General features: G+C 41.1%; 1 protein-coding gene and 2 long non-coding RNA genes across 6 annotated transcripts; 1 reads left to right on the top strand and 2 right to left on the bottom strand.

Annotated features, from left to right (window-relative positions):
• Positions 1 to 105: 105 nt before the first annotated feature.
• On the bottom strand, positions 106 to 11367 carry LOC120721954. The gene is made up of 3 exons (XR_005693304.1): positions 11356 to 11367; positions 7933 to 7934; positions 106 to 522 (listed from the first exon to the last, which is right to left on the bottom strand). It is a non-coding gene; the product is annotated as an uncharacterized LOC120721954 (long non-coding RNA).
• LOC120721951 lies at positions 9086 to 13601 on the top strand. The gene is made up of 3 exons (XR_005693301.1): positions 9086 to 9189; positions 9261 to 9855; positions 11331 to 13601. It is a non-coding gene; the product is annotated as an uncharacterized LOC120721951 (long non-coding RNA).
• Positions 13602 to 13749: 148 nt separating this feature from the next.
• Positions 13750 to 20193, bottom strand: LOC120721949 (G2/M phase-specific E3 ubiquitin-protein ligase-like). 4 transcript variants are annotated; one of them, XM_040012593.1, is made up of 11 exons: positions 19896 to 20193; positions 19645 to 19707; positions 17545 to 17971; positions 17278 to 17338; positions 16565 to 16700; positions 16248 to 16343; positions 15721 to 16013; positions 15215 to 15438; positions 14729 to 14929; positions 14425 to 14614; positions 13750 to 14172 (listed from the first exon to the last, which is right to left on the bottom strand). In XM_040012593.1, the coding sequence occupies exons 3-11, from the start codon at positions 17650 to 17652 to the stop codon at positions 13949 to 13951; spliced, it is 1533 nt and encodes a 510-aa protein (XP_039868527.1). In that variant the 5' UTR covers positions 17653 to 17971; positions 19645 to 19707; positions 19896 to 20193; the 3' UTR covers positions 13750 to 13948. The 4 variants fall into 4 exon arrangements, with proteins under 4 accessions (XP_039868527.1, XP_039868526.1, XP_039868529.1 ...); XM_040012592.1 differs by having other exon boundaries at positions 19645 to 20193; XM_040012595.1 differs by lacking the exon at positions 17545 to 17971.
• Positions 20194 to 26082: the final 5889 nt, after the last annotated feature.

Raw genomic sequence — 26082 nt, 5'->3', positions numbered from 1 at the left:
CCTATTGACCTTTTTTTGTTTATTTTTTTTCTCTGTTACATCACATGCAATGCTTTCTTATTTTAGGATATTAATATTGACATGATACATTGTGAGACATTTGGTTTTTTTTATAAAGGGTGTCCAATTTAAGGAATAAATACAATTATGTGTTTAGGTGGTTGAAGTATTGATGGAAACATGTAGTAGTTTAGTATTGGTTAAAATACCTATAAAGAAAGGTAGATTTCCAGTCATTATTTAACTGTTGTTTTAATAAAAAGCAACTGTGCGAAAGAGGTGGAAAATCAACACCATAGCTCAACAGTGTTTCAATATCAGAATCTGAAATTGTTTCAATGTCAGCAGTATTAGAAAATATAACGTTGAATCAACGTCAGGTTTCAACATTGATTCAACATCAAAACCTGACGTTGATTCAACGTTAAAAAAGGGTGCAAGAGTGACGTTAGGTCAACGTCACACTTCAACGTTGATTCAATGACACAGCCTGATATTGACTCAACATTGTTTCAATGTTTCCTTGCTATCTTAGCCTTAAGGACAAATCTAAGGAGGAGGTTGGACTTTAGAGTTGAGCCAGAAATGTACGGCTGAGTGAGGGGCTACTTTTTGTCATCAAACTAAAAAGAAATAAAATGTAGGCTTAGAAGACACGGTTGGTTGTTTGGTTCAGCATCTCTGAATATCTTCAGAGCTGTAGAGGCTTCAGAATGTAGAAGTTTGGATGGAAACTCCAAATACTTGAAGCCTACAAGATGCATCTTTAAAAAAGTCAAAAAGAAGCGAAAAATTGCTCTCGCTAAAACCAAAATAATATTTATAACAACAACAAAAGTGTATGATTTGGTAATATGATTGGAATGGAACAAATGGATTCTGAAAATCAGAGATTGAGTTTCCAAGTGAAAAATGCAGCTGAAAAACCTTCCTGTTATATGAAGACTTTTAACCTATAGTTCAGTATTGATCTGCCACAGTCAGCGAACAAAACTGCCAAAAAGGAAAAAGACATTAAGATCCTCAAAAGCTTGGCATAATATAGTCATACATTTTCACCTGAATACATCTGCCCTGTGCAAATCCGTTTCAAAGGCCTTTGCAGCTAATAATGGTCAATATATTAATTTAAAGAACACAGAAAAACAGCTGGTTCTTTTTCAGGGTTCATAGCTTTTTAGTGTAGAATACCAAGCTTTAATATTATAGAGATTTGCAAGTATCTACAAAGCATGATATGATGTGAAGTTCAACATCTGGGACATGTGTCCCGCTATGCATTGCAGAAAATGACTCAATCTCTTAGTACAGCAAACAAACAATGCAGGAGGGCGGGAAAATAATGGTCTCCTCTGCCGTGGCATCAGAAGTTGAGAATTGACGGGACAAAGTGTTGGGTTTCATGTTTTGGGTTGCCAAAGGCTTCACTGATGCCCAGAAGGAGGAGTACTTCAGGAGGAGATTCAGTGATGAAGAGCTGTCCAGAATCATCTCCCACATGAAGACATCCAGGAGCCTCCACATCATGTGTAGAATCCCAGTCTTCTGCTGGATCCCTGCTACAGTTCTGGAGCACATGTTGACTACAGAGCAGAGAGGAGAGCTGCCCAAGACCCTGACTGACATGTACTCACACTTCTTGTTGGTTCAGATGAAGAAGGGGAACAAACATGTGGGGGGACATGAAACAAGTGAGATGGCTGAAAGGAAATTTCTTCTGAATCTGGGGAGGCTGGCATTTAAACTAATTTTCTGCTAATTTTCAGATGCCAGGTCTACATCTAGAATCAAAATGAGCACATACATAAACAACCAAAGTGAAGCATTAAGACAAAACATAGCAACGTCAAACAGGGTCCACACATTTTGCCACAAATACATGCAAAACAACTAAATTGGGCCACAAAAGTGATGTAAATTGACCAAACTAAGACACAAATCAGACAAAAACAGATGCAGGATGATCACAAACAGACACGTCGGCTACAAACTGATGCAAAATGACTAAAATCACACGTGTAACACTTTCTACATATTTGACAACAGAAGAAAAACACAAACAAACTTGGAATGTATTTTTAATTTGGATTTTTTTTATTTCATGCCGAATTAGATATTTTAAAAATCAAGCCAAATCACAAAGTCTCCTCCCTGTTTGTACTGTAAGGTCAAAGCCCTACTGTACTACAGAGAACCCCAACAATCAAATGATCCCCCTCTGAGCAAGCACGAGGCGACTGTGGGGAAGAAAAACTCCCTTTAACAGGAAGAAACTTCCAACGGAACCGGGCTCAGAAGGGACAGCCATCCGCCGCGACCGGTTGGGGGGATGGAAATCAAAAGGAGACGAGATGGCGTGAACTACAGTTCTAAAATTTGGATTTGAGGGCTGATCCCAAAATTTTATGGTGATGTTTTTAAAAAAAGGATTTGGTGCTAAAAGTCTGCTTCAAGATTTTAAAAGAAGCAGGGCAGTGGGAAAAGCCAAAATGGTCATTTTAATGATCTCTGGCTTTAGTGAACCACCTGAAGGGTTTTAGCAATGTTTTTCCCACCGCAGAAAAAAACCTGGATATTTTGGACGTCTTTGGGGGACCCGGGATGACTCCGAGGCTGATTTTTAGATGTCTAATCAGAGCCTCGTCAAAAGATGAATCATTTGCCATCGAAGCCTTTAAGACATTGTCTGGGGAGCCAAACTCCTTGATGAGGCGTTTGGCTATTTTCTTGATGAACTTTGTCTTGTCATTTGTCAGACTTGTGGCAGACGCTGTGCTGCTGAGTTCAGGCTGCATTAGATTGCTCAGACGATTGATGACCGTGTCTATTTCTTTTGTAGTAGTTGCAATCCGAGCAGCAGACTTTTGGGTCTCAGGTTTAGATTTAAGGATGACTCTCATGATAAGGAGCAACGCAAGGTCATGGGAAATTTTCTCAACATCAGAAGATGAACCTGACACAGAACCCATCTCTGATATTTTGGAGGAATCTTTGAGAGAGTGTTTCAGGCTCAAGGCTCCAGATGATTTATCTGGAGAAATGCTCCCAGGTTTTGGCATTTGAGGTGGTTTTTCAGATGCCACAGAGCATTTATCTGGAGAAATGCTCCCAGTTTTTGGCATTTGAGGTGGTTTTTCAGATGCCACAGAGCATTTATCTGGAGAAATGCTCCCAGGTTGTGGCATTTGAGGTGGTTTTTCAGATGCCACAGAGCATTTATCTGGAGAAATGCTCCCAGGTTGTGGCATTTGAGGTGGTTTTTCAGATGCCACAGAGCATTTATCTGGAGAAATGCTCCCAGATTGTGGTGTTGGAAGTGATGCACCAGATTCTTTTCCTCTGCCATCTGAAGCAGGGCTTTTTTTCCTGTGTTGTGGTCTGTGTTCTTTTAATAAAGTTGTGGATGTCTTCCAGGGCCCCAGAAATCTTGTCCATTTGAACAATTTGATCTTCCTCTTCATTGCAGAAGAGTAAAAGCTTCTGCAAAAACCTTTCTACTGTGTCATCTATGAGGACATAGAGGACTTCAGCAGAAATGCGACGCTTTGAGCCCTCTACTGATTGTGGCGTCCTGGAGATGACCGTATCTGAGAGGGACCTACCCATTAGAGGTATGGGGATTTGATAGCCTCGATCCACCGTAAGTAGATCAAACACTTTTGCCACTAAGTCCTCCGTAAAATTCCTGATATGCCCACTATTTTTAAAGTCCCCCAAGGTCTTATCGATGAGGAAGAGTTCTTCTTTCTTTGTTAATTTGTCAAATAACTGATTAACGTCTGATATAATGACGTTAAAGTCGACTGAAGAAGAACGTTTAATTGCGGTTCCCAGGCTTGCCGTATGTCGAGAAGGGGAGCGATGAGCCTCTGTACTCTGGGGACCAGCCGTTTCAGGTACTGACCCTGGGAGAATGAAAACTATACTTTCATTGGAGGGCGCTGTTTCCTTCTTGGGGTGGCTGCAAATGTTTTGTAGACAAACAAAATGTTTCCTGTTTGCCTTTATTCTTTTTTTCAGCTCTGTTTTCATTTTTTCAAATTGTTTTTTTGCAAACATGGAAAAGTTGTGTTTGCGTGCTTTGAGCCTGGCGTGTGAGGTGGATGGCACACATTTGGAGAAGTGGTGTCTCACCTTGTGGATAATTAAGCCTGCGTTAAAGGCAGGTTTGGGCAAGTTACATTTCTCACAGAGCTCTTCACTGCTTGAATCCATGTTAGCAAGTATCTTTACGATGTCAGCTGCAACCATTTCTACTGGGGTTGGAGCCTGGATACTTTGCGTTTCTGCAGTCGGTTTTATTTTGCTTTGTGCTGTTAGAGCTGATTCTTCTGGGAGCTCATCTTTATCTTTTCCTGTCATCTCTCCATCTGAGCTCCTTGTTGACAGAATAACAGAAATCTCTGCGATTGCTGATTGCACTGATATTTTTGAACCAGTGCGTTCTGTACTGGAATGAGACCCATTTGTCCCACACTGGCAGCGCAGCTTACATGCTGCATACCTTTTCAGGCATGAGGCAGCGCAACAAACCATGCGGTGTAGTTTCTTAATACTACTAAATTTGCCGCTAACATAAACGGCGGGGTCTACTGGGAAATCGGGGCTTTTTTCAATCAGTGCAATGGTTGAGCTGACCTTTTCTGAGATCTCTTCCTCAACCATCAGCGTCAGCTTGTCAGCGCTCTTATCTTGCTGTTTTGAGACATTAAGAGCGCCGGCGATGGCAGCTGAGATCGAGTCTCCGAGGGACACCCTTATTTTCCCCTCATCCATAAACTCTTCCCTTATCATGGGTTCCTGAATAACAGGAAGGGCAATCTGCAGGATGCTGGCAGAGGCGATCTGAATGATTTCAGAAATCATTTCAGCGAGCACGGCATGGACGCTGGAGTCGCATTTTCCATTTTCTATTATGCTCCACTGAACTTCAGAGAGCCTTTCAAAGCACCTGTTGATTGGCGGGATAATCTGGTCTGGTGTGACCACGATTGAATTTTCATTTAATGTTTCCATTGTTGTGTCACAAATGTGATTTTCTTCGTCTGAGCCTGTGAGAATTTTCTTCTATTACAGAGCGCCGACTGCTGAACGTTTTGCAAACAGATGAGCATCGAGTTCTGATTTTTCTGTCTGAGAGCCGTTATTTATGGGCTCGGTTGTCTGTGACGTTACTGACAGGTCACAGCAAGCGCGAACGCCTTTGATCTGCTAGTGACGTCACAAGGAAAGCACGCGAAGACGCGGCGTTCCTTGCGCGCGCTCACAGATTTGAATGACGCCTCAGGTGTATGGTTCGTGACCCACCATAATCCCAGGATTCATTGCGAATCATAGGTTGGAGGAAGTTTTGGGGGGAAATGGCCTACAGTCGAAGCGGAGAAGAAATAAACTATTAAAAGTTAGTTCTGGGTTTTTATCCCACTTCATATATACACCAGAACACATGTTAGCATAATGAAAGAATTGTAGAATTAAGTAAATGGCCTGTATTTACATGGAGTGGAGTCAACAACAGCATAGTGCAGTTGTAGCCAGATGGGCTACTCGCCTTCCGTTTTTTTTCTTCTCTCATTCTCTCTCTCTCGCTCGCTCTACCACCCTCGCTCTCTTTCCGCTGCACTCGCTCCTTGTATCAGGTGATTGGGTTAATTGGGAACCCACCTGCACATTGATTGCAGGGTGGCGCTAGCCCGTATAAAGCTAAGCCGATGTTTTGTTGGATTAATTCTTCCCGAGCTTCAGGTGCGATACAGCAGTAAATGCTGACGTACTGATCAGCAAGAGCCGATTATATGACAGCTACAGGTATGCTCTCGCTTAACCTCAGATTCCCTCCGAATACTGGAATTTGTGTTAATATACTTTTTTCAGAATCAGAATCAGAATCAGAAAGGGTTTATTGCCAGATGTTGAGGAGGTTTACAACATTAGGAAATTGCTGCGGTGCTTCAGTGCAACATACTGTCATAAAAATATAAAAATAAGAATAAGAATTAAAAGTGCTAAGTGGATAGATATATACATGATATATACATGAGTGCAGGTGGTGATCAGTGCCAAACATGGAATGATGCAGTGAACACAGCGTAGGGTCATGTGTTAGTGGTGGGAACAGTCATATGGTTATTGTTCATGTGTCCGACAGCAGAGGGGAAGAAACTGTTCTTATGGCGAGAGGTTCTGGTGCGAATGGACCGGAGCCTCCTGCCTGAGGGGAGCAGGTCAAACAGACTGTGTCCAGGGTGAGAAGGGTCAGCTGAGATCCGAGCTGCACGCCGCAGTGTCCTGGAGGTGTACAGGTCCTGCAGAGATGGGAGTCTGCAGCCAATCACCTTCTCAGCAGAGCGCACAACACGCTGCAGTCTCTGTTTGTCCCTGATAGTGGCTCCAGCGTACCACACAGTGATGGAGGAGGTGAGGATGGACTCGATGATTGCAGTGTAGAACTGCATCATCGTCCGTGTTGGCAGGTTGAATTTCTTCAGCTGCCTCAGGAAGTACATCCTCTGCTGGGCTTTTTTAATGACGGAAGTGATGGTGGGCTCCCACTTCAGGTCCTGGGTGATGGTGGTACCCAGGAAGCGGAACGAGTCCACAGAGGTGATGGGGGTGTCAGTCAGGATGATGGGGGGGAGTGGAGCTGTGTGCTTCCTGAAGTCCACAATAATCTCCACTGTCTTCTGGGCATTCAGCACCAGGTTGTTGTGGCTGCACCAGGACACCAGACGTTCAACCTCCCTCCTGTAGGCAGACTCATCCCCGTCCGAGATGAGTCCGATAACGGTGGTGTCATCTGCAAACTTGATTAGCTTGACAGACTGGTGGGTGGAGGTGCAGCAGTTGGTGTACAGGGAGAAGAGCAGAGGAGAAAGAACACAGCCCTGAGGGGAGCCGGTGCTGATGGTCCGGGAGTCCGAGACATTCTTTCCCAGCCTCACATGCTGCTTCCTGTCCGTCAGGAAGTCAGTGATCCACCGGCAGATGGGATCAGGCACATTCATCTGGGAAAGCTTGCCTTGGAGATGGTCTGGAAGGATGGTGTTGAAGGCAGAGCTGAAGTCCACAAACAGGATCCTGGCGTAGGTTCCTGGGGAGTCCAGATGCTGCAGGATGAAGTGTAGGGCCATGTTGATGGCGTCATCTACAGACCTGTTGGCTCTATATGCAAACTGCAGGGGGTCCAGGAGGGGGGCCGTGAGGGTCTTGAGATGGGAGAGAACTAGGCGCTCAAATGACTTCATGACCACAGATGTCAGAGCCACGGGTCTGTAGTCATTTAGTCCAGTGATCCTAGGTTTCTTGGGGACAGGGATTATGGTGGAGGACTTGAAGCAGGCAGGCACATGACATGCCTGCAGTGAGGAGTTGAAAATGCCAGAAAACACTAGGGCCAGCTCGTTTGCACAGTGTCTGAGGGTGGCAGGAGACACACCGTCTGGGCCGGGAGCTTTTCGAGCATTCAGATTCTTAAACTGCTTCCTCACATCTGCTTCATGAATATGAAGAGTTGTGGTGGGAGGAGGTGGTGTGAAATCCTCTTTTGAGGGGGGTGTTGCAGGTGAAGTGATTGAAGGTGGTGATGGCTCTATGGAGGGGGGAGAGGTGGGGGAATGAGTGTCCAAAGTGTCTCTATTGTTGGGGCCGTTGGAGGTGTGAAGGCTGCCTGATGGCTCGTCAAAACGGCAGTAGAAGTCGTTGAGGGTGTTGGCCAAGAGCAAGTCGTCAGTGGAGTGGGGGGTTTTAGGCTTGTAGTTGGTGATATTCCTAAAACCTTTCCACACAGAGGCCGAGTCATTCTCTGAGATCTGCTGCTGCATCTTCTCAGAGTGCTGATGTTTAGCAATGTCCACTTCTTTAGTGAACCTGTACTTGGCCTCTCTGTAGCAGTCCCTGTCTCCACTTCTGAACGCCTTACTCTTTTCCAGCCACAGCTTTTTGAGTTTAGGAGTAAACCAGGGTTTGTCATTGTTATAACTCACCCTGGTGCGTGATGGCACAATGCTGTCCTCACAGAAGTGGATATAGGAGGTGACAGTGTCCGTAAACTCGTCCAAGCTGTTAGAAGCAGCCTTCATTGTGTCCCAGTCTGTAGACTCCAAACACGTGCGAAGCTCCTCCACAGCCTCGTTGCTCCACAGTTTTTTAGTCCTCACGACAGGTTTGGAGAGCTTCAGCCTCTGTCTGTACGCGGGGATTAGGTGGATCATGACGTGATCAGAGAGTCCGAGTGAAGCACGCGGCACCGCACGATAGGCCCCGCTGATCGTGCTGTAACAGTGGTCTAATGTCCTCTCCTCTCTGGTCGGGCATTTAATATACTGCTTGTATTTGGGAAGCTCATGGCTCAGATTGGCTTTGTTAAAGTCCCCAAGAGCAATGATGAGAGAGTCCGGGAATGTCCGCTCCATGTGCAGTATCTGCTCCGCGAGTGCACACTGAGCTGCCTGCGCATCTGCGTCTGGCGGGATGTAAACAGCGGCCAGGATGAATGAAGCAAACTCCCGCGGAGAATAAAACGGTTTGCAGTGAATGAAAAGGTATTCCAGAGAGGAAGAGCAGTGCTGAGCAATCACTGTTACATCTGTGCACCAGCCACTATTAATGTAGAAGCAGACACCTCCACCTTTGGTCTTACCAGAGAGAGAGGCCTGCCGGTCAGCGCGCAGCAGATGAAAGCCCTCCAGCTTGAGCGCGCTGTCCGGGATGTCCTCACAGAGCCACGTCTCCGTAAAACATAACACACAGGAGGAGGCAAAGTCTCTGTTCATGCTTCTCATCAGGGCCAGTTCGTCTGTCTTATTCCTGAGTGATCGTACATTAGAAAGGAAGATCCCAGGAAGAGCGGTTCGCAGTCTGCGTCTCCTCAAACGCACGAGTGCGCCGGCTCGCTTCCCTCTCTTTCGGCGTCTCGCTTTCCTGGTCAGGGTCAGCAGTAAATCTGCCGCAGATGCGACAAATATTGGAAATAAATCCACAGGCGTTGTAGTCCTGTAGTTAAGGAGCTCTTCTCTGGTGTACGAATATCCAGAGGAGTGCCCAGACACAGAAGAAATGCACAAAAACAAAACAAAGTAAACAAAAGTTTTCCGGCCTGTTGTAGCGCAGCAGTCTGTTTAATTCTGCCATTGCGGAGAGAGGTGTTCGTGTTATCTCCACCAATGAGAGTATAGTGCCTCCGGTCCTGGGGTAAGCCGTTTGAACTACTTTTATTAGCATTCATAGCTATAAGAGTTTAAGGTTACATTTATCTGTTTCAGGGTTTCACTGCTGTACTCACCCCTCCATGGCAAATTGCCCAACCTAAATTGGAAGAGTGGAGTTGGAAGAGACTCCTTGGTGGAGTCTGCTGTCTTGTCTTGTTTTTGTTAAGTAGGCTTACCTTGTTTTGGGTTCGCCTGGTGTTCTATTTTACCCTGGACTGTTGCTCGTACCCACGCTTCTGTGATCGGGCTGAAGTGACTCTCTGCCCGAGTGTCGTGCTGGGACTCTAAATCGCCTGGGTGGCCGGTCTCAGCCGGTGGGGAGCCAGACCGGCCTACGCCTGAGAATAATTATTACCAGCACGAGTGGTAGTTTGACCCGTGGGGAATAAGCCTTTCGTGTGTGTGTGTGTGTGTGTGTGTGATTTCTTTTATTAGAGTGTTTTAGTCTTTTTATGATTTGTAGCGAGCCTGACGCTCAGTGTCCTTATTCTTTTAACATATTTTTCTGTGTTTTATTTCAGTGAAGGAGGACGAGCCAGTGGCCCTGGGACCTCAGGTGGTGGGTCGTTTTCACACTTTCTTTTGTACAGCACTGGGTGGTCTGCAGTGATTCTTTTTGTGTGATTTCCTTTTGGTTCCACGGCTGCTGGTAAGTCCAAGTTCCACGATGGTTTTATTTTTACTGTAGGACACTGTCAATAATGATGCTACATCTTGACCTTTAATATTTTATTTATAAAATATTATTTATAATATTTTATTCATTTCTATAAATAAAACTGTTTTAATATTGGAAGCCAACCTGCCTCAGTGTGCATCCTTGAATCTGTGCGGTCTTTTATTCCTTTTATCTATTTTTCTTAAATATATTTCCTGGGGGTGCAATTCCCCTGGGTGGCGTTGTCAATTAATTTTGTTCATAACCCCGCCGACCACTTGGTCACACAGTCATATCACAAATGTTAGCGTAATGAAAAAGGCTTACAAAGTCAAATTTAGCTAACCTTCGGCTAAGTTACGTGACGTTAGTGATATCGCCACTTAACGCGGCTCTTTGGTCGGTTAGTTAGTTTAGGTTTGTGCCGAAGCTGGGTCTGTTTGTCGGTGTGACGCCAAACGTTGACGTTTTAGGAAACACCGAGCAGACGGTTCATACTTGCCAACATTCAAAACGGCTGTTGGGGGGGTGTAAATATATTTTACAGTGTTTATTTATTCGACAAAAGACGTTAAATGTCACAGTTATTATTGGCTGGCCGGAAACAGCGGGGGTGTCCAAATTCAGAGGCTGCTTCCACCTGAGGACCCGCCTTCGCGGTCTAAAGAAAGCCGGGTAGTACGTCACGAGCTCCCTCGGTGGAGTGAAACTGCGTCTGCTCCTTGCTATCTAAAATATAACCGGGCGCTGGCGTCAATTCTCCACCGTCTCACACTTTGTTTAATCAGTTTTCTGTTTGACGTTTATTCAGCTTTGTGAAAACCCCAGAGGACCCCTCCCGAGGGATTAATGAAGTTAAATTTAATCGAATAACTTTAATCTCAGCCAAAACGATTTACTCACGAACAAGTAAAACACTGGAAAAGCCAAACATATGGGGCGCCGTTTGTAAACTGAAACATGCCGAAATTAACAGCAACAAGTTTCCACATTTAGCTCGAAATCTTACAAAAACATGTTTTTTTCGAGTCATTTTTTACAACATTTAGTAAAACATTTTTAACTTTTCATATTTTAAATCTAAAATGTAAAATCTAAAATGTAAAATCTAAAATGTAAAATCTAAAATGTAAAATCTAAAATGTAAAATCTAAAATGTAAAATCTAAAATGCAAAATCTAAAATGCAAAATACGGATCTCAGCTCTGGAAAGGGAGAGGGATTTAAAAAGAGAGAGGGGACAGAAGAAAAGAGATGGGGAACTAAACAGTAAATCTAAATGTTACGGGAAACTAAATATTTAGCTAATATGCAAATTTATTGTACGGGTCAACGGAAATACCAAAATAAAAGCTTCAAGAAAACCTCCCGTGCTAAAGTGTGCCGGTCGTGGTCAGGTTCTGTGTTTGCGCTCCTATCACGGTCACTTTTGACTGCCATGAGCTGCTTCAACTATTCCCTACCAGCATGTCCAGCGATTTAGCTGAAAACATTGGAAGAGCAGTTTTGTCGGCCATTCAACGATAGTGCACCCTCGACCTCACAAACGACGCAGCACTTGGTAAGTTTATTGTATAGCATTTTGGACGGGTTGATAGCAGTGTTAGCAAAACTAGCAAAGCTAAATTACTTAGCTAGTCCTCAATTATTTCATTTGGTAGGCAGCAGACAGAGATCGAACATCATACAACTCTATTTATTTATTTGGTAGGTACGTAACAGTCGTTCTTGATGTAAATGTTTCCTTAGGAATCCAGCAATGCACCTGGACCAAGTAGACCTGCCGTCTCCACTGGGATACCATACCGCTCGGTAGGCCTTCTTACACATATCATTTAGCTGACTGATTTTTGTTTTTTCTTTGGTGTAATATGTCACCTTAAATTAAATCCTGTCAAAGTAATGATTCTGACTCTACATACATTTCATCTTCTTAGGGGTCCATCACTAGCAGTGTCACATCACCACCAACAACATTCACAAGTTTTACGTCATATTTTATTACTGTTTTTGCTGTGAAGTGTCTTTTGATTGCTCACTTTCATATTTTAAAACTATTGATAAAATATTACTCTCTAGCTAATCTGTCACCGTACAATTGCCTCAAATTACCCATCTTTTGTTATAGAATTGTGCTCATTGAGATTTTCTGTGCCGTGTTCTAGGATGGTTACCAAGGAAGGCTTCAGATTTCCAAAGAGGAATTGGAAAATGTTCTTTCCCTGAAAACATCTTTTACTGAAGCTGCATCTATCCTTTCAATCTCCAGGCCCACTCTGTATAAGTTACTGCAAGACTATAATATCTCAGAGTCAAAATTCAATGTAATCAGTGACCATGAGTTAGATCAGAGTGTCCCAGATAAAAACTGAACATCCAAATGTTGGAGAAGTGATGCTGATGGGTCATCTGCGTTCCAAAAACATAGTGGTTCAAAGATGGCGTGTAAGAAAGTCACTGCGGAGGGTGGACTCGGCTGGTGTTCTATCCAGGAGAACTGCAGTTGCTCGGCGAGTATATTCTGTGCCTCATCCAAATTTCATATGGCACATAGATGGAAATCACAAACTGATTCGTTGGAAGTTTGTTGTTCATGGTGCAATAGATGGATACAGCAGGATGTTGATGTTTCTTCAGTGCTCCAGCAATAATCGAGCTGAGACTGTGAAAGCCCTCTTTACTGCAGCTGTTGGACAATTTGGCAGACCCCTGCATATCAGGACTGATCACGGAGGAGAGAATGCTCAGATTTGGGAGGACATGCGAGCAAGCAGGGGTGAAAGCTCTGTCTTAATGGGAAGTTCTGTGCACAACCAGAGGATTGAGCGTTTCAACCGAGACTTAAACAACAACTGTAGCCGCATTTATGCACCTATATTTTATGAATTGGAATCACTTGGTATCCTAGACTTAGAAAATGCAACAGACCTATTTTGCCTTCATTATGTGTTTCTACCACGAATCAACCGCACTTTGAAGGAATTCAAAGCTGGATATAACATTCACTCTGTTTCCACTGAAGGTAATAGAACTCCCATCCAGCTTTTTTCCTGCGGAACTCATGTGTCTCATCGTCACAACCCAGAACTTTCTACAGCAGAGGTCTCCATACCCTCCTTGTCAAACTCTGAAAGTAGGTTTGTCCCATTAAATGACAGCGATTTACAAGAGCTATATACAAGCATTCACCCTTTCGAAGAAGACAACAATAATGGTAAAACATTGTTTCAACGAACACAGCAGTATATTTTTAACAAACTTGTAAATGTGTGACCTCAACCACAGGATACCAGTGATGTTCTAAAGAGTGATGACACTTAATATTCTTAAATGCTGTACAGTAAATGCATTTTTTGTACTACTGCAGAAGCCCCTCCCCTCTAGCAGTGATGCCTCCTGCCACATAAGGACTCAGAGTTAATGACTGACAGTGACTCATAGGCTATTCAGAAGGGTACAACCACTTTTAGTTTATGGGTAAAACCAGTTATTCAGATTGCAGTAAAGATCAAATTCACACTGTAACAGTGTAATACAGTATAACAGTGAAAATTATCAACACGGAACAGTCAGTCTTTAAATCAATTCACAAGATTACCTACAGTATTGTTTTAATCATTGTAAAGTTGCAATAGTCTTAATAAATGTTGCTGTTAGATGTCTAAGTAATCCTGGCCTGTTCTACAAAGCATGTTTAGTATACTCTGTGCATAAACTGTTTTGAAGTGTCCTTGTTTAAAAAAAAAAAAAAAAAAAAAAGCTTAATAAAATCATTAATTGTATTACACCAGTGACTTTATTGATTTGTCGTTGAAAATACAGAGTTAGCATTTTTATAAATCTATTGAAGCTTTGAAAATTATTACATTTCAGCATTAAATGCAGTCAGAATTTATTTCAAGTATCTTGTAAGAAGCAAAGTTACTTGAAACTACAATTAATGAACAGGATTAGAGTTAACAAACCCACCATTTTAATTTCACTTTTTTGGAACATGTTTAGATGGTGCTGAATAAAGCTCCATTCATGAGTGCTACTAAGAAGCAGTAATGAAAAGCATCATCATCAGCCATTGTTGTTTCATTCACAAAAAGCTGACGCTCATTTGCACATGTGTGTGTGCAATCGGGAGATGTTTGCTTTCATCGTGAATTAATGTTATTTTAGGAGCTGGTTGAAAACCTATGGCTGGAACCTTGCTGCTCCCGGTGGCAAAAGCCAAGATGTGACCAGGCCTCAAAGCTTTCACAAATGCCTCTTCATCCTTGGTAAGAGTTCTTTCTCCAAGTGAGTCTCTCAGCTCTTTATCTAAAAACAAAGAAAAACCACCGTTAACCTGGGGACACTAAAATAGTTAAAGCTTGAGCTAACAACTAAATGATGGCTAATGTTTTTATAAAAAATACAGAGGTTCTGTCTTTGCCTTGCTTGTCAGTTGTAAGCTATCATACATCTTTATTCCTGTTTTGTGTGCGCGCATGTGACATAAAAAGACAAAGTTTTACTTTAGTGTCCCAAATTGTTTCATGGCCAGACTACATTATGTGAATTTCTGCTTACTTTCGACACACTGGAGAAATTCCCGAAATTTGACCACCATCAGCTCCTCTCTAACTCTTCTGTTGCTCCCAAGGACAGAATAGCTTGGCCTGAGAACCCCAGCAATTAAACTGGCTGTCAGATCTTTGTCCTCCCCCGATAGGTCAAGCAGAACACGCAAACTGGGGTTCTCTCTCAGGAGTGATAAAATCTAGACAGAAAAGTTTAAATAATGGTTAAATTCCCGTTTTAAATACAAAAAGTAGCTCACTCTAAATGATTATAAAATAATGACCAATTGATACAGAAAAAAAATAAATCTCACTCCATAGTAGGACAAGCCATCAGTTAGTTGATCGAAACAGCTTTGCCGTTGCAGAACTGCAAGGTATAGAGCTGCATTTTTCACAAACAGATCTTTATTGGCCATGGTGACTGTGAGTGGAAGACCTTCAACTTGATATCGCCATGAGTCACAGCAGCTGACTGCTTCCTCCAAATCATGTTGAGTTGTTGCATTTACAACCTAAATATTTAAGAAAAACACTTTAAATGTTTGTTTTTTACCAGTGTACACAAATACTGCAGATGGTTCATTTTAATTGGACTCTAAATGTTTTTGTTTTGGTTTATTTGGCTGTATTTCACCAATAATTTTTTTTTTTAACAAAAAGGAAACAAATTGAAAATATAATACATGGAATTGCCTCTAATAACCAAAAGTGTATTTATTATATATTATAAAAGAAGACCAGAAGACTTGTGAATATAGGAAATATTACAATATTCTTGTTATAATATTGCAATTCACCTTTTTCAGATTCTCTCTTAACTCAGGGTCACCTATATTATCCGGTGTTAGGTGTACTTGAAGAATGTCTCCTGACACAATGTAGTCTACTACATGTGGAGAGAGAAAGGCAGGTGCTTCTCCACCTTGCACTATTATTGTGGACAACATCCTGCCAATGGTTCGATATACTCCATTTTGCAAGTGTAGGATGTTAAATTTCAGTGTGCATCCATTTGGTGTAGCTGAAAAATAACACACAAAAAAGTATATTCTGTACAGACCCAAAACTGATATCTTGAGATTGACAGACAAAAATGTATTACTTTTTTTTTTACTGTTTCAGACACAGAACATAACAGATTTATTATCTGTAGTCATTTATTAACTTGTTAATGTTCTGTCAAACAATGTTCAGATCAGGTGGTTGTTGCGTTTGTAACATTATAAAAACAAGTGTCGTCAACAAGCCTTTAGGCCTTGAGTAAGTAAGTTAGTTAGTTAGTTTGTCTATGAAATCATATTACCTTCAAAAGCACCACTGTCCTGAAAGATGGCCTTCACCAGTAAACGGAAAAACTCCCGCCTTGGCCCCCCAAGGTCAGCAGCATCTTCCTCTGTATCATGTTCATCGCTTGCAAATGTGACATAAAGCATCTCACAGCTTTCTGCAAACTTGGGTCTCTTGAACTGACGCAAAGCAGTCGACCACACATTGGCTCGACTGATATGGAGTTGTCTTGTTCCTGGTGTAATGACTTTCTCACTATGAGCTCTAAGAAGACCTTCAATTTCTTCTTTGCTGAGCTTCTTAAAAGACCTCAATAAAAAAGGGACAATGACAAACAGATCTTGGGGAAAAATGGAAATTTGCTGTACATTTGACTCAAGTGCACAGAGTTACAACAGATAATTATGTTGTGATAGTCCATATTAAATTAGTCAGAAATGTAATGTAAATGTAAACCTTTGTAATTGTGTAACTGCAAAAAAATGATGCAAGTGAAGATGCAAATAAGATATTCAATTATCAAAGGTTACTTTCAAATCTTACCTTGAAATATGAACTTCACTCTGTCTATCAGACTCTTCTAGGAGGCTACGCTGAATTGCCTCTTCAAGAGCTTCATCTTCCTCCAGGAAAATAGGGCTAAGTAGATAAGAGATATTAGAAATCATAAAACATGTCAGCCTTGAAGAATTTCTCACACTACATCTTTAAAAAAAAAAAAAAAAATTAAATGTAAATCCTAAAGTTGCAGTCATTCAGCAAAAAAACCCCAAACATGCAAATTGGAAACTTGCATCAAAACAATATCCTAAACAACATCTAAAATGAAGGATTTCTTTAACCCCTAGACAACAGCTTACACAAATTCTGCCACATTATATGGAAACATCTGCTGTCCCTCTGCCTGGCCCTCATTTTCACTCTCTTGAATGCAGCTCTCTGTTTCCTGATGCTTGGCCTCACTTTCACCTGGTGTTGTAGACAACGCATGATGCACTGAACAAAGGAAAGAAGGTCAGCATGACTTGCTTCATAATGTTAACAGAGCCTTTATATATCCTTATATTAGTTTAAGTGAAAGTTGGGCACATATTCCTCCTTGGCTGTAATCACCTGTGATAATTCGTAAACATTAAAATGGTAAATGGCCTGTATTTGTATAGCGCTTTTACTAGTCCCCCCTAAGGACCCCAAAGCGCTTTACACACCCAGTCATCCACCCATTCACACACACGTGGAGGCTACAGTTGTAGCCACAGCTGCCCTGGGGCAGACTGACAGAGGCGAGGCTGCCATATCGCGCCATTGGCCCTTCTGGCCAACACCAGTAGGCGGTAGGTGAAGTGTCTTGCCCAAGGACACAGCGACTGAGACTGTCCGAGCCGGGGCTCGAACCGGCAACCTTCCGATTACAAGGCAAACTCCCAACTCTTGAGCCACGATCGCCCCAATCGGACAAATTAATGATGCTCTCATCAAACAAACCCCCCAGGAATTATTACACACTACAGTAACAAAATCTAACTGGTCATCGAGCTTAGAACCTCACTAGGTTCTCATTCACGTCACATACCTCGTCTTCTCCGGCAGACTGGACTTTCAAAGTCACTGTCAGACAGCTCTTCTGGTTCCTCCTGAGGGAAAAGAAAGCATGTTCTACATAAAATCAAATACAGTTGCACCAAATCACTGGTAACACAGAGGCACATGGCTGCACTAAAAACTGTTTACACCTGCTGAAACTGCAATATTAATTAATACAATTAATAAAATTATGTTAAGGGAACAGACTCACTTTTTAGACAATAAATATTTCTGCACTGCAATATAAAATGTTTACCTGTGCAGGTTTTTGTATCCCTGCCATTATATAGAGGCAGGTGGTGGAACAAATCGAGCCAACTTCTTGGCCACCCCAAAGAAAACTGCTAGAAACATTTGGTTTCATTAGTCGTTTACATCCTCTAATTGTACTCAAATACTCAAAAGGGAATGTCTGGCCAGTTGACAGTGCAAATGTTCTTCTGAAGATTGCTGCTATTTCTTCTCTAAGTTGTGCTTCAGACCAGTCAGATGTAAAGGAGATCTTCCCAATAAGGCCATCTTGTGCTAGTTTTGCTCGTGAATCCCCTCTCGGTATGAGAAACGTTGATGCTGAAGACAAGGGCAAGCACACAACATCTTTTGTATAGTGTTTGCAGGTCTTGTTTTTTTCTCACAAAATGTGAGCGCGTAGCATGAGCTTGAGGAACTGATGGAAGAGGAACCTGAAATGAATTCAAACACAGATACAGATAGACACCTATGCATTATAATACATCCGTAAGGTTTCTGTTATCTGTTCATTAAAAACAAACAAACAAACTGTAGACTCAGACCATCTTACTATTGTCTACCCATTACACAGAAAACTGAATCTTTTGTATCTTGTAGATTAGCATTTGGTGATTTTTGGTCAAGCTAGTGATTCAGTCCCCAGGTGCTCTAATCTACAGCTACCAATGGGTTTATCTGAGTATGACTGTGTGCGAATGTTGGACAGAAAAAGTGCTTGTATTAATCTGTGCCTGTGAATGGGTAAATGAGATCTGTTGTATAAAGTGCTTTGAGCACTCAATTAGAGTAGAAAAGGCCTGCAGTTAGGTCAGTGTGTATTTGGACCCTAACAAGTTTTATTTTGTTGCCCGTTTACTGAAACATTTTCCAATCATAAATATATCATGGACATGATGTGCAGACTCAGCTTTAATTTAGGGTATCCATATTAAAATGATGATGTCATTACCAATTAAGCAGATAAAAGGCCTGGAATTGATTTGAGACGTAGTGTTTGCATTTTGAAAATTTTACTGTGAACAGACAACATGCAGTCAAAGAGAACATAACAGAAAAAAGAAAATTAAGAAATTAATACAGCCACTACAGTGACCATCAAAACGATGAAAAATATTGACGTAAAATTTTTTTTGCGACACCACAGAACAAATGATAGCGTATAATATGAAATGATAGATGTTTTCATATCGTCATATCGAACAGCCCTAATACAGAGGGTTCACTGCAAGGTGCAAGCCACTCATAAGCCTCAAGAATAGAAAGGCTAGAATGGACTTAACAAAAAAAAAAACAACCATCTAGTAAAAGCCAGCAAAATTTTGGAAAAACATTCTTTGGACAGATAAAACCAAGATCAACCTCTACCAGAATGATGGCAAGAAAAAAGTATGGAGAGGGGTGGAACGACTCACGATCCAAAGCATACCACATCATCTGTAAAACATGGCAGAGGCAGTGTGATGGTTTGGGCGTGCATGGCTGCCAGTGGCACTGGTAGTGTTTACTGAATATGTGACACAGGACTGAAGCAGCTGAATGTGTTCAGAGACATACTTGTCTGCTTAAGTCCAGCTAAAAGTAGTCACATTGATTGGGAGGCATTTCATAATAAAGGTGGAAGATGACCCAAAACATACAGTCTAAGCACCCCATGACTTTAATAAAGTAATGAAATAGAATATTCTTGAATGGCCAAGTCAGTCACTGGATTTTAACCCAATTGAGCATACATTTCAGTTGTTGAAGACTAAATTTAGGACAGAAAGGCCCACAAACAAACAGCAACTGAAAGTCAATGCAGTAAAGGCCTGGCAGAGCCTTTAAAAATTAATTTTTCCCCCTCACATTTTTATGCATTCATTTAGTCCAACCCACTGAATTAAAACTTAAAGTCTGCACTTCAACTGCATTGGAGTGGTTTCATTTTTAATTCATTCTGGTAATGTACAGAAGCAACATTAGAAAATGTGTCTGTATCCAACTACTTATGGACCTGACTGTATATCAAAACCAGTCAGCTAAGATAAGATAACATACCTTTATTAGTCCCACAAGGGGAAATTTCATGATAAATAAATTAAATGATATGTGTAAGAAGGCCTACCGAGCGGTATGGTATCCCAGTGGAGACGGCAGGTCTACTTGGTCCAGGTGCATTGCTGGATTCCTAAGGAAACATTTACATCAAGAACGACTGTTACGTACCTACCAAATAAATAAATAGAGTTGTATGATGTTCGATCTCTGTCTGCTGCCTACCAAATGAAATAATTGAGGACTAGCTAAGTAATTTAGCTTTGCTAGTTTTGCTAACACTGCTATCAACCCGTCCAAAATGCTATACAATAAACTTACCAAGTGCTGCGTCGTTTGTGAGGTCGAGGGTGCACTATTGTTGAATGGCCGACAAAACGGCTCTTCCAATGTTTTCAGCTAAATCGCTGGACATGCTGGTAGGGAATAGTTGAAGCAGCTCATGGCAGTCAAAAGTGACCGTGATAGGAGCGCAAACACAGAACCTGACCACGACCGGCACACTTTAGCACGGGAGGTTTTCTTGAAGCTTTTATTTTGGTATTTCCGTTGACCCGTACAATAAATTTGCATATTAGCTAAATATTTAGTTTCCCGTAACATTTAGATTTAACATTTAGATTTAACATTTAGATTTACTGTTTAGTTCCCCATCTCTTTTCTTCTGTCCCCTCTCTCTTTTTAAATCCCTCTCCCTTTCCAGAGCTGAGATCCGTAATTTGCATATTAGCTAAATATTTAGTTTCCCGTAACATTTAGATTTAACATTTAGATTTAACATTTAGATTTAACATTTAGATTTAACATTTAACATTTAGATTTATATATAACATTTAGATTTAACATTTAACATTTAGATTTATATATAACATTTAGATTTATATATAACATTTAGATTTAACATTTAGATTTAACATTTAACATTTAGATTTATATATAACATTTAGATTTAACATTTAACATTTAGATTTAACATTTAACATTTAGATTTATATATAACATTTAGATTTAACATTTAGATTTAACATTTAACATTTAGATTTAACATTTAGCATTTAGATTTATATATAACATTTAGATTTAACATTTAATATTTAGATTTATATATAACATTTAGATTTATATATAACATTTAGATTTAACATTTAACATTTAGATTTATATATAACATTTAGATTTAACATTTAACATTTAGATTTATATATAACATTTAGATTTAACATTTAGATTTAACATTTAACATTTAGATTTAACATTTAACATTTAGATTTATATATAACATTTAGATTTAACATTTAAAATCCTGTTTTAAATATGAAAAGTTACAAATGTTTTACTAAATGTTGTAAAAAATGACTCGAAAAAACATGTTTTTGTAAGATTTAGAGCTAAATGTGGAAAAATGTTGCTGTTAATTTTGGCATGTTTCAGTTTACAAACGGCGCCCCATACTTCCAACATAAATGAAGACAGAAAACTAAATAGCAGTGGCGTTTGCAGGGTTACTGAAGTTGGACTACCTGGTATATAATGTTGTGCTACGTGATTGCTAGCGACACAGGTTTGTTAGCATAACATTAGCACAGTGAAGCTGGAGGATGAACGCCAGCTTCACTTTTTTCCACTTGATAAAAGTTAACGTGAGGGATTCTGGTGGTTAGGGACAAATGCAATGGCATAGCGATGACCTCTGCTCCTGTTTTGGGTTTTTATATTTTGCTTTATTCGTCTTGTGATTTGTATTTAAACAGTCGTTTTTGGTCATCTTGTTTCTTCAATTTCTGCATTAATACTTCAGTTCCCATTTTATGGCTTCCTCTTAATCAGCGTAAATGAGGAGGAATGGTGAGTCCTTGCACTGCTTTGCTTGTTTTCATTTGACTGAACTAACTTCATTAGAGTTATTTGATATTGTATTTTGCACTATCCTACTGTATATTACTGTAATAGTAGTATTCTTATTGTATATATGGTATATCTTATTCCTCTGTTCCTCTGTCTCTCTTGCTGCATTGAGTATGTGTATGACTAAAGAATTTCCCTCGGGATAAATAAAGTTCTTCTTATCTTATCCTTAAGATTTGTACAACAAAGTATTTTCAGTTTTAAGCTGGAAGAATGGGGTTTTGCACAGCTTATCATGTTAATGCAAGGAAAAAAGGGCACGTAGCGCATCGGTGATGTGTTCACTAATATAGAACTAAAATGTGTGTTACCTTAAAATGAGCAAATCCTTTGTCACAAAGTTGTATATGAATACTGCTCATTGTATAAATTCAGTCATTTTAAAGTCTATCAAAAACAAGTCAAATCCTGACAATATTAATGAGACGTTTCTAAAATTCTTCTACACAGATGGTCTGAATTTGTGAAGCGAGTGGTATCGCTCTCCGTCCCCGGCAGTCGGCTCCTCCTTGTTTTTTCTAAGCCACGATTAGGCTCGTTGAGAGCAGGCATGTGCATGCAGACAGTGTTTGTTTTTACATCTGGTGGGTAACGTCCCTCCCTATATTTTTGGAACAGTACCTCTGAAGCTTGATTTAGATTTCTGCAGGAAATTTACGTTCTAACTTCAGATGTAACACCTCTTAACACTAAACCGGTCCATTCCACGCTGTTGTTTCCAGTTACAGCGTATATTTCCTGCTGAAGCATATTTCAGGCATAAGACAGAAACATTACAAAAATATACACCTGCAGGCCACTCTATTGTCTTTATTTGACTAAATGCACTAAATTGCTGCCACAAGCTTTTGAACACATGTACCTAATAAAGTGGCTGGTGAGTGTAAGAGTATCCTCAGTCCCAGCTTGGATAAAGACGTGTCTGTGTGTCTTTGTTCCCTGCAGTAGTGCCCTCTCCAGCTCAGTCATCATCCACATACCCCAGGACACTGTCCGAGCCAAAGAGATCATCGCCCACGTCAACACGCAGAAGACTCAGGTCAGCTATTACGCAGAGGCTATCTCAAGCTGCCAAAGACCAATCGCTCGCCAGTCTGGCTGACAAGGTACTAAAAGTGTTTGACGTTACGTGGGGACGCTTCATATTTCATTCATACCCTCTTCCTTTCAGACCTGTCAGCTGGTGACAGTGTGCTGCTAGCTTCAGCTATTTAGGCCCTGAACGCAGTACGGGGCGAGTACATCGCAACCAAAGCTTCTCCTTCCGCTGAGTCTGAACAAGTAGTGCTCTGCAATGACCAGGATACGCTGAGAGCAAAGTACAGCGGTCACAACAGCCAGTCGTCACTGCACGTGGACTGGCACGAAGAGGAGTGGGTGAGTTGATCAGCAGTTATTGGCTGTTTTCTGATTCCAGATTTTTTATTTCTTTAGCATGAGAACAGACAAGCTTAGTTTCTTGGCACACATTGTGGATACAGCTTAATATCTTAACTAGACTCTGAACTCTGTTTTTCTTTTCTTGTTGCTTCTTCTTCTTCTTGAGTCATCCCTCTCATGTTGATTTCCAGCTCAGGTCACTCCTTACTTTTAAGAAGTTGGAGGATTCGTGAGCAGATTTTTCCTTCACCATATCAGCCGACTTTATTCTATGAGAAAATACTCTTAAATGACTCTTCTTTAAAAAGTGTTCAGTGTTTTATGTCTGGTCCGTGTGTCATCTTTGTCTTTACAATGTTGCAGCAATACTGTAGTAATGATATGATATGATATACCTTTATTAGTCCCACAAGGGGAAATTTAAATGTTGGTTTAGTGTAAGCTCAGCTTTTTAACTAATGTAAGAAGTGTTATGACTGACTCGTTTTTAATACCTAAATCTGGCCTCAGTGCACGAACCTAAATGAATCGGTACATATGAAAGCGCCCAAGTCACAAGCTGTGTTCAAGGACATGGATAAAACAAAAAGGTTCAAATTTGTGCACAAAAACCCCACAAATCAGTGTCACTGTTTTAAAATCTGCTGCGAGACCGCTCTAAATGTCAGCTTTTTCTTTACGTAAAGACTGGGGTCTGTAACATATCAGCTCGTTTCTTATTTATTAAAGAACATGCCTGACACCAGGCTTTTGAGTTAACGGCTCCATTAGATCTCTGCAAGTATTTTTAAGTATTTTTAGGTTCTTTCCAGCAGGATTTGTGGCTAGTTCTGGAGCTTGACCCTAAAAGATTTCAGTGTGTCGGTGCTTCTGCTTTCCCTGTTGTCCTTCTGTTCCGTATGCACATATATTATCTTTTTTTCTGTTTCTGTCAAATTTAAAAACAACTGCACTCTGAAATACACACTCTTTGCAAGATGTTGTCTAAACTAGTGGTTGGAAGGCATATTTGTGTTTGGTCTCTGATGGTTTATTTACACTTTTTGCAGGCCACGCCCACGGACTACAGAGCCATGATGAGCAACAAAGCCAAGAAGTCTATGGACTTCCTGCTGATGCAGGACACCGCCCCGACGATAGCCACGGACGTGTCACTGCAGTACCGCCTCGACATCGTCTTCTGCCAAACGGTCACCTACACATATTTTAATTATTGAATGTCTGAGCTGATGCGTTTATCCTGCAGTGACTCAGAGTGAAGGAGAAGGCCAAGAAGAAGTGTAAATATCATAAAAGCAAGGAGTTCAGAGCTCTACGACTTAGTGTCTTTATGGTATTTATGTGTGTAATGGAGACCAGGGGTTCCATTACCCTTACTTGTATTTTTATTAATTGACTGACTGATTTGTATTTAAAAACCATAATGAAGAAAAACACACACTGGTTGATTGTGATCTTTATTAGGTTTTTTGGGTTGTTATTTAAGTGACTCGTGAAAGGTGAAGAGACAGGGGGACTGGCCATCCTACCTGTGTCAGGAAAAGAACCCGTGTTAGAGCTGTTCACATTTAATCATTTGTCTGTAACCTAAATTAGTTGTATATGTAAAAAGAGAAGTGTTAACAGTACTCACTTTGTAAAGAGTAAAAGCAGCTCAATCACCTGCTTATGAGCTCCTGGAGCAAACCAATGTGCCAGGCTAGGGGAGTGTGTGTTGGAGTGATTTTGTTAAAAGTTGTCATTATTGTGCTTGGACCTTGTCTTGAACTGTATGTTCAGATATTTTTCTGTTCCTCCCCCACATGTAGGATGTTGGGGATGTTACTAGCTATAGTTTTCAACTGCAGGCACAATCTATGTAAGATTCTGGTTTCCTTATTTGGTAAGGAATGTTCACTTCCTGCCCTTTACAGTATGGGCTCACCATGTAAATGGTGGACTGTTAAAGAGGTTAAGCCATATACGAGGTTGAGGGGAGATGCCCTTTTATGACTAGAGATGTGGTTAAAACGTTTGTAACCAGGAAGTCACGTATACAGACACACATACACTCTCTCTCACTCACTCACACACACACACACACACACACACACACACACACACACACACACACACACACAGTGCCTTAGCTTTTACCACACAACATATGGGGTTTACAATGGGCGGTTGTGTAACTGTTTTCATTCAATAAAAGGCTGGAGTTGGAGTTGTCTGAGTTTGGGTGTAGAGCTTGCAACTCTGAGAATCTGACCAGGCTTCCCCTGCACAAGTAAAAACCAATCGAACTCTGATTGTCTTACTTTGTTCTGAGTCAGCGAGGGCTGAAACCTAACTGTGTGGTTAAGGTGTTTTAATGCAGCGGTCCCCAACCGCCGGGCCACGGACCGTTGTTTGGTCGAGAGATGAGGCTCGGGTGTGAAATGTATGGTTTTCAGAGTTTTTATCATTTTTTATCGTTATTTTGTTATCGTTTTTATCGTTAACTCTGTTTTCCTGGGTCTTTCACGTGTGTTATGAATAAATCTTCTTTTTTTCCGGTACCGGTACTAGTTTTATTTTGTTGTATTTATCTGTGACACCTTAAAGGCCAGTCCATGAAAATATTGTCGGGCATAAACCGGTCCGTGGCGCAAAAAAGGTTGGGGACCACTGTTTTAATGTATATAGAAGAGACTGAAGTTTATATGTTATGGAATTATTTATAGGACTTGTTCCAAATCTTCATATGTCTATGATGTGTTATATCAGCCCATTCTCACTCCCGAGGCGTAACATGTCGTTCCTGAGGAACGCGAAAGGAGACCTTTGGCGTTCTTATGGTACGCGGCGGGCTATGGCTGGAATCCAGTGCAATGACGCTCCCGCGGTAATAGAGGTTCCAGCCCTGTATTCCAGCCCTAAACCTAACCTTATCCCTAGCCCTGACCATAACCTTATTCCTGACCTTAACCAGGACTTTAATGATGTTAAATAGCGTGTTTCTAAGCGATTTGAAGAAAAGGAGCAAACATGTGTAGATTCAGTCCAGACGGTTCTCATATTTCCTCTTTTTTCCGAGGTCGTCATTTAGGAACGTGGTGGGTAGCCAAAAACGTAATATGGTGACGATTTGTCACCTAGCGTAAAATGTTACGCTTTGGGAGTGAGAACGTGTTGGTTATATTGTAGTGGTTTTCTTATGGGGAGGGTTTTGTTTTCCTTTGGTTTGCTGACCCCCAGACTT

The sequence above is a fragment of the Simochromis diagramma genome, unplaced genomic scaffold, assembly GCF_900408965.1.
Source record: "Simochromis diagramma unplaced genomic scaffold, fSimDia1.1 OVJJ01000613.1, whole genome shotgun sequence".
In the NCBI taxonomy this organism is placed as follows: domain Eukaryota; kingdom Metazoa; phylum Chordata; class Actinopteri; order Cichliformes; family Cichlidae; genus Simochromis; species Simochromis diagramma.
This window is presented reverse-complemented; position numbering and strand designations above follow the sequence as displayed.

Coding starts and splice junctions, on each gene's coding strand:
- LOC120721949 (XM_040012592.1), bottom strand. CDS start 17,652: ATGAAACCAAATGTTTCTAGCAGTTTTCTTTGGGGTGGCCAAGAAGTT. Junction 16,701..17,277: donor AGTCTGCCGGAGAAGACGAG/GTATGTGACGTG, acceptor TCCTTTGTTCAG/TGCATCATGCGTTGTCTACA. Junction 16,344..16,564: donor TATAATGTGGCAGAATTTGT/GTAAGCTGTTGT, acceptor TTATCTACTTAG/CCCTATTTTCCTGGAGGAAG.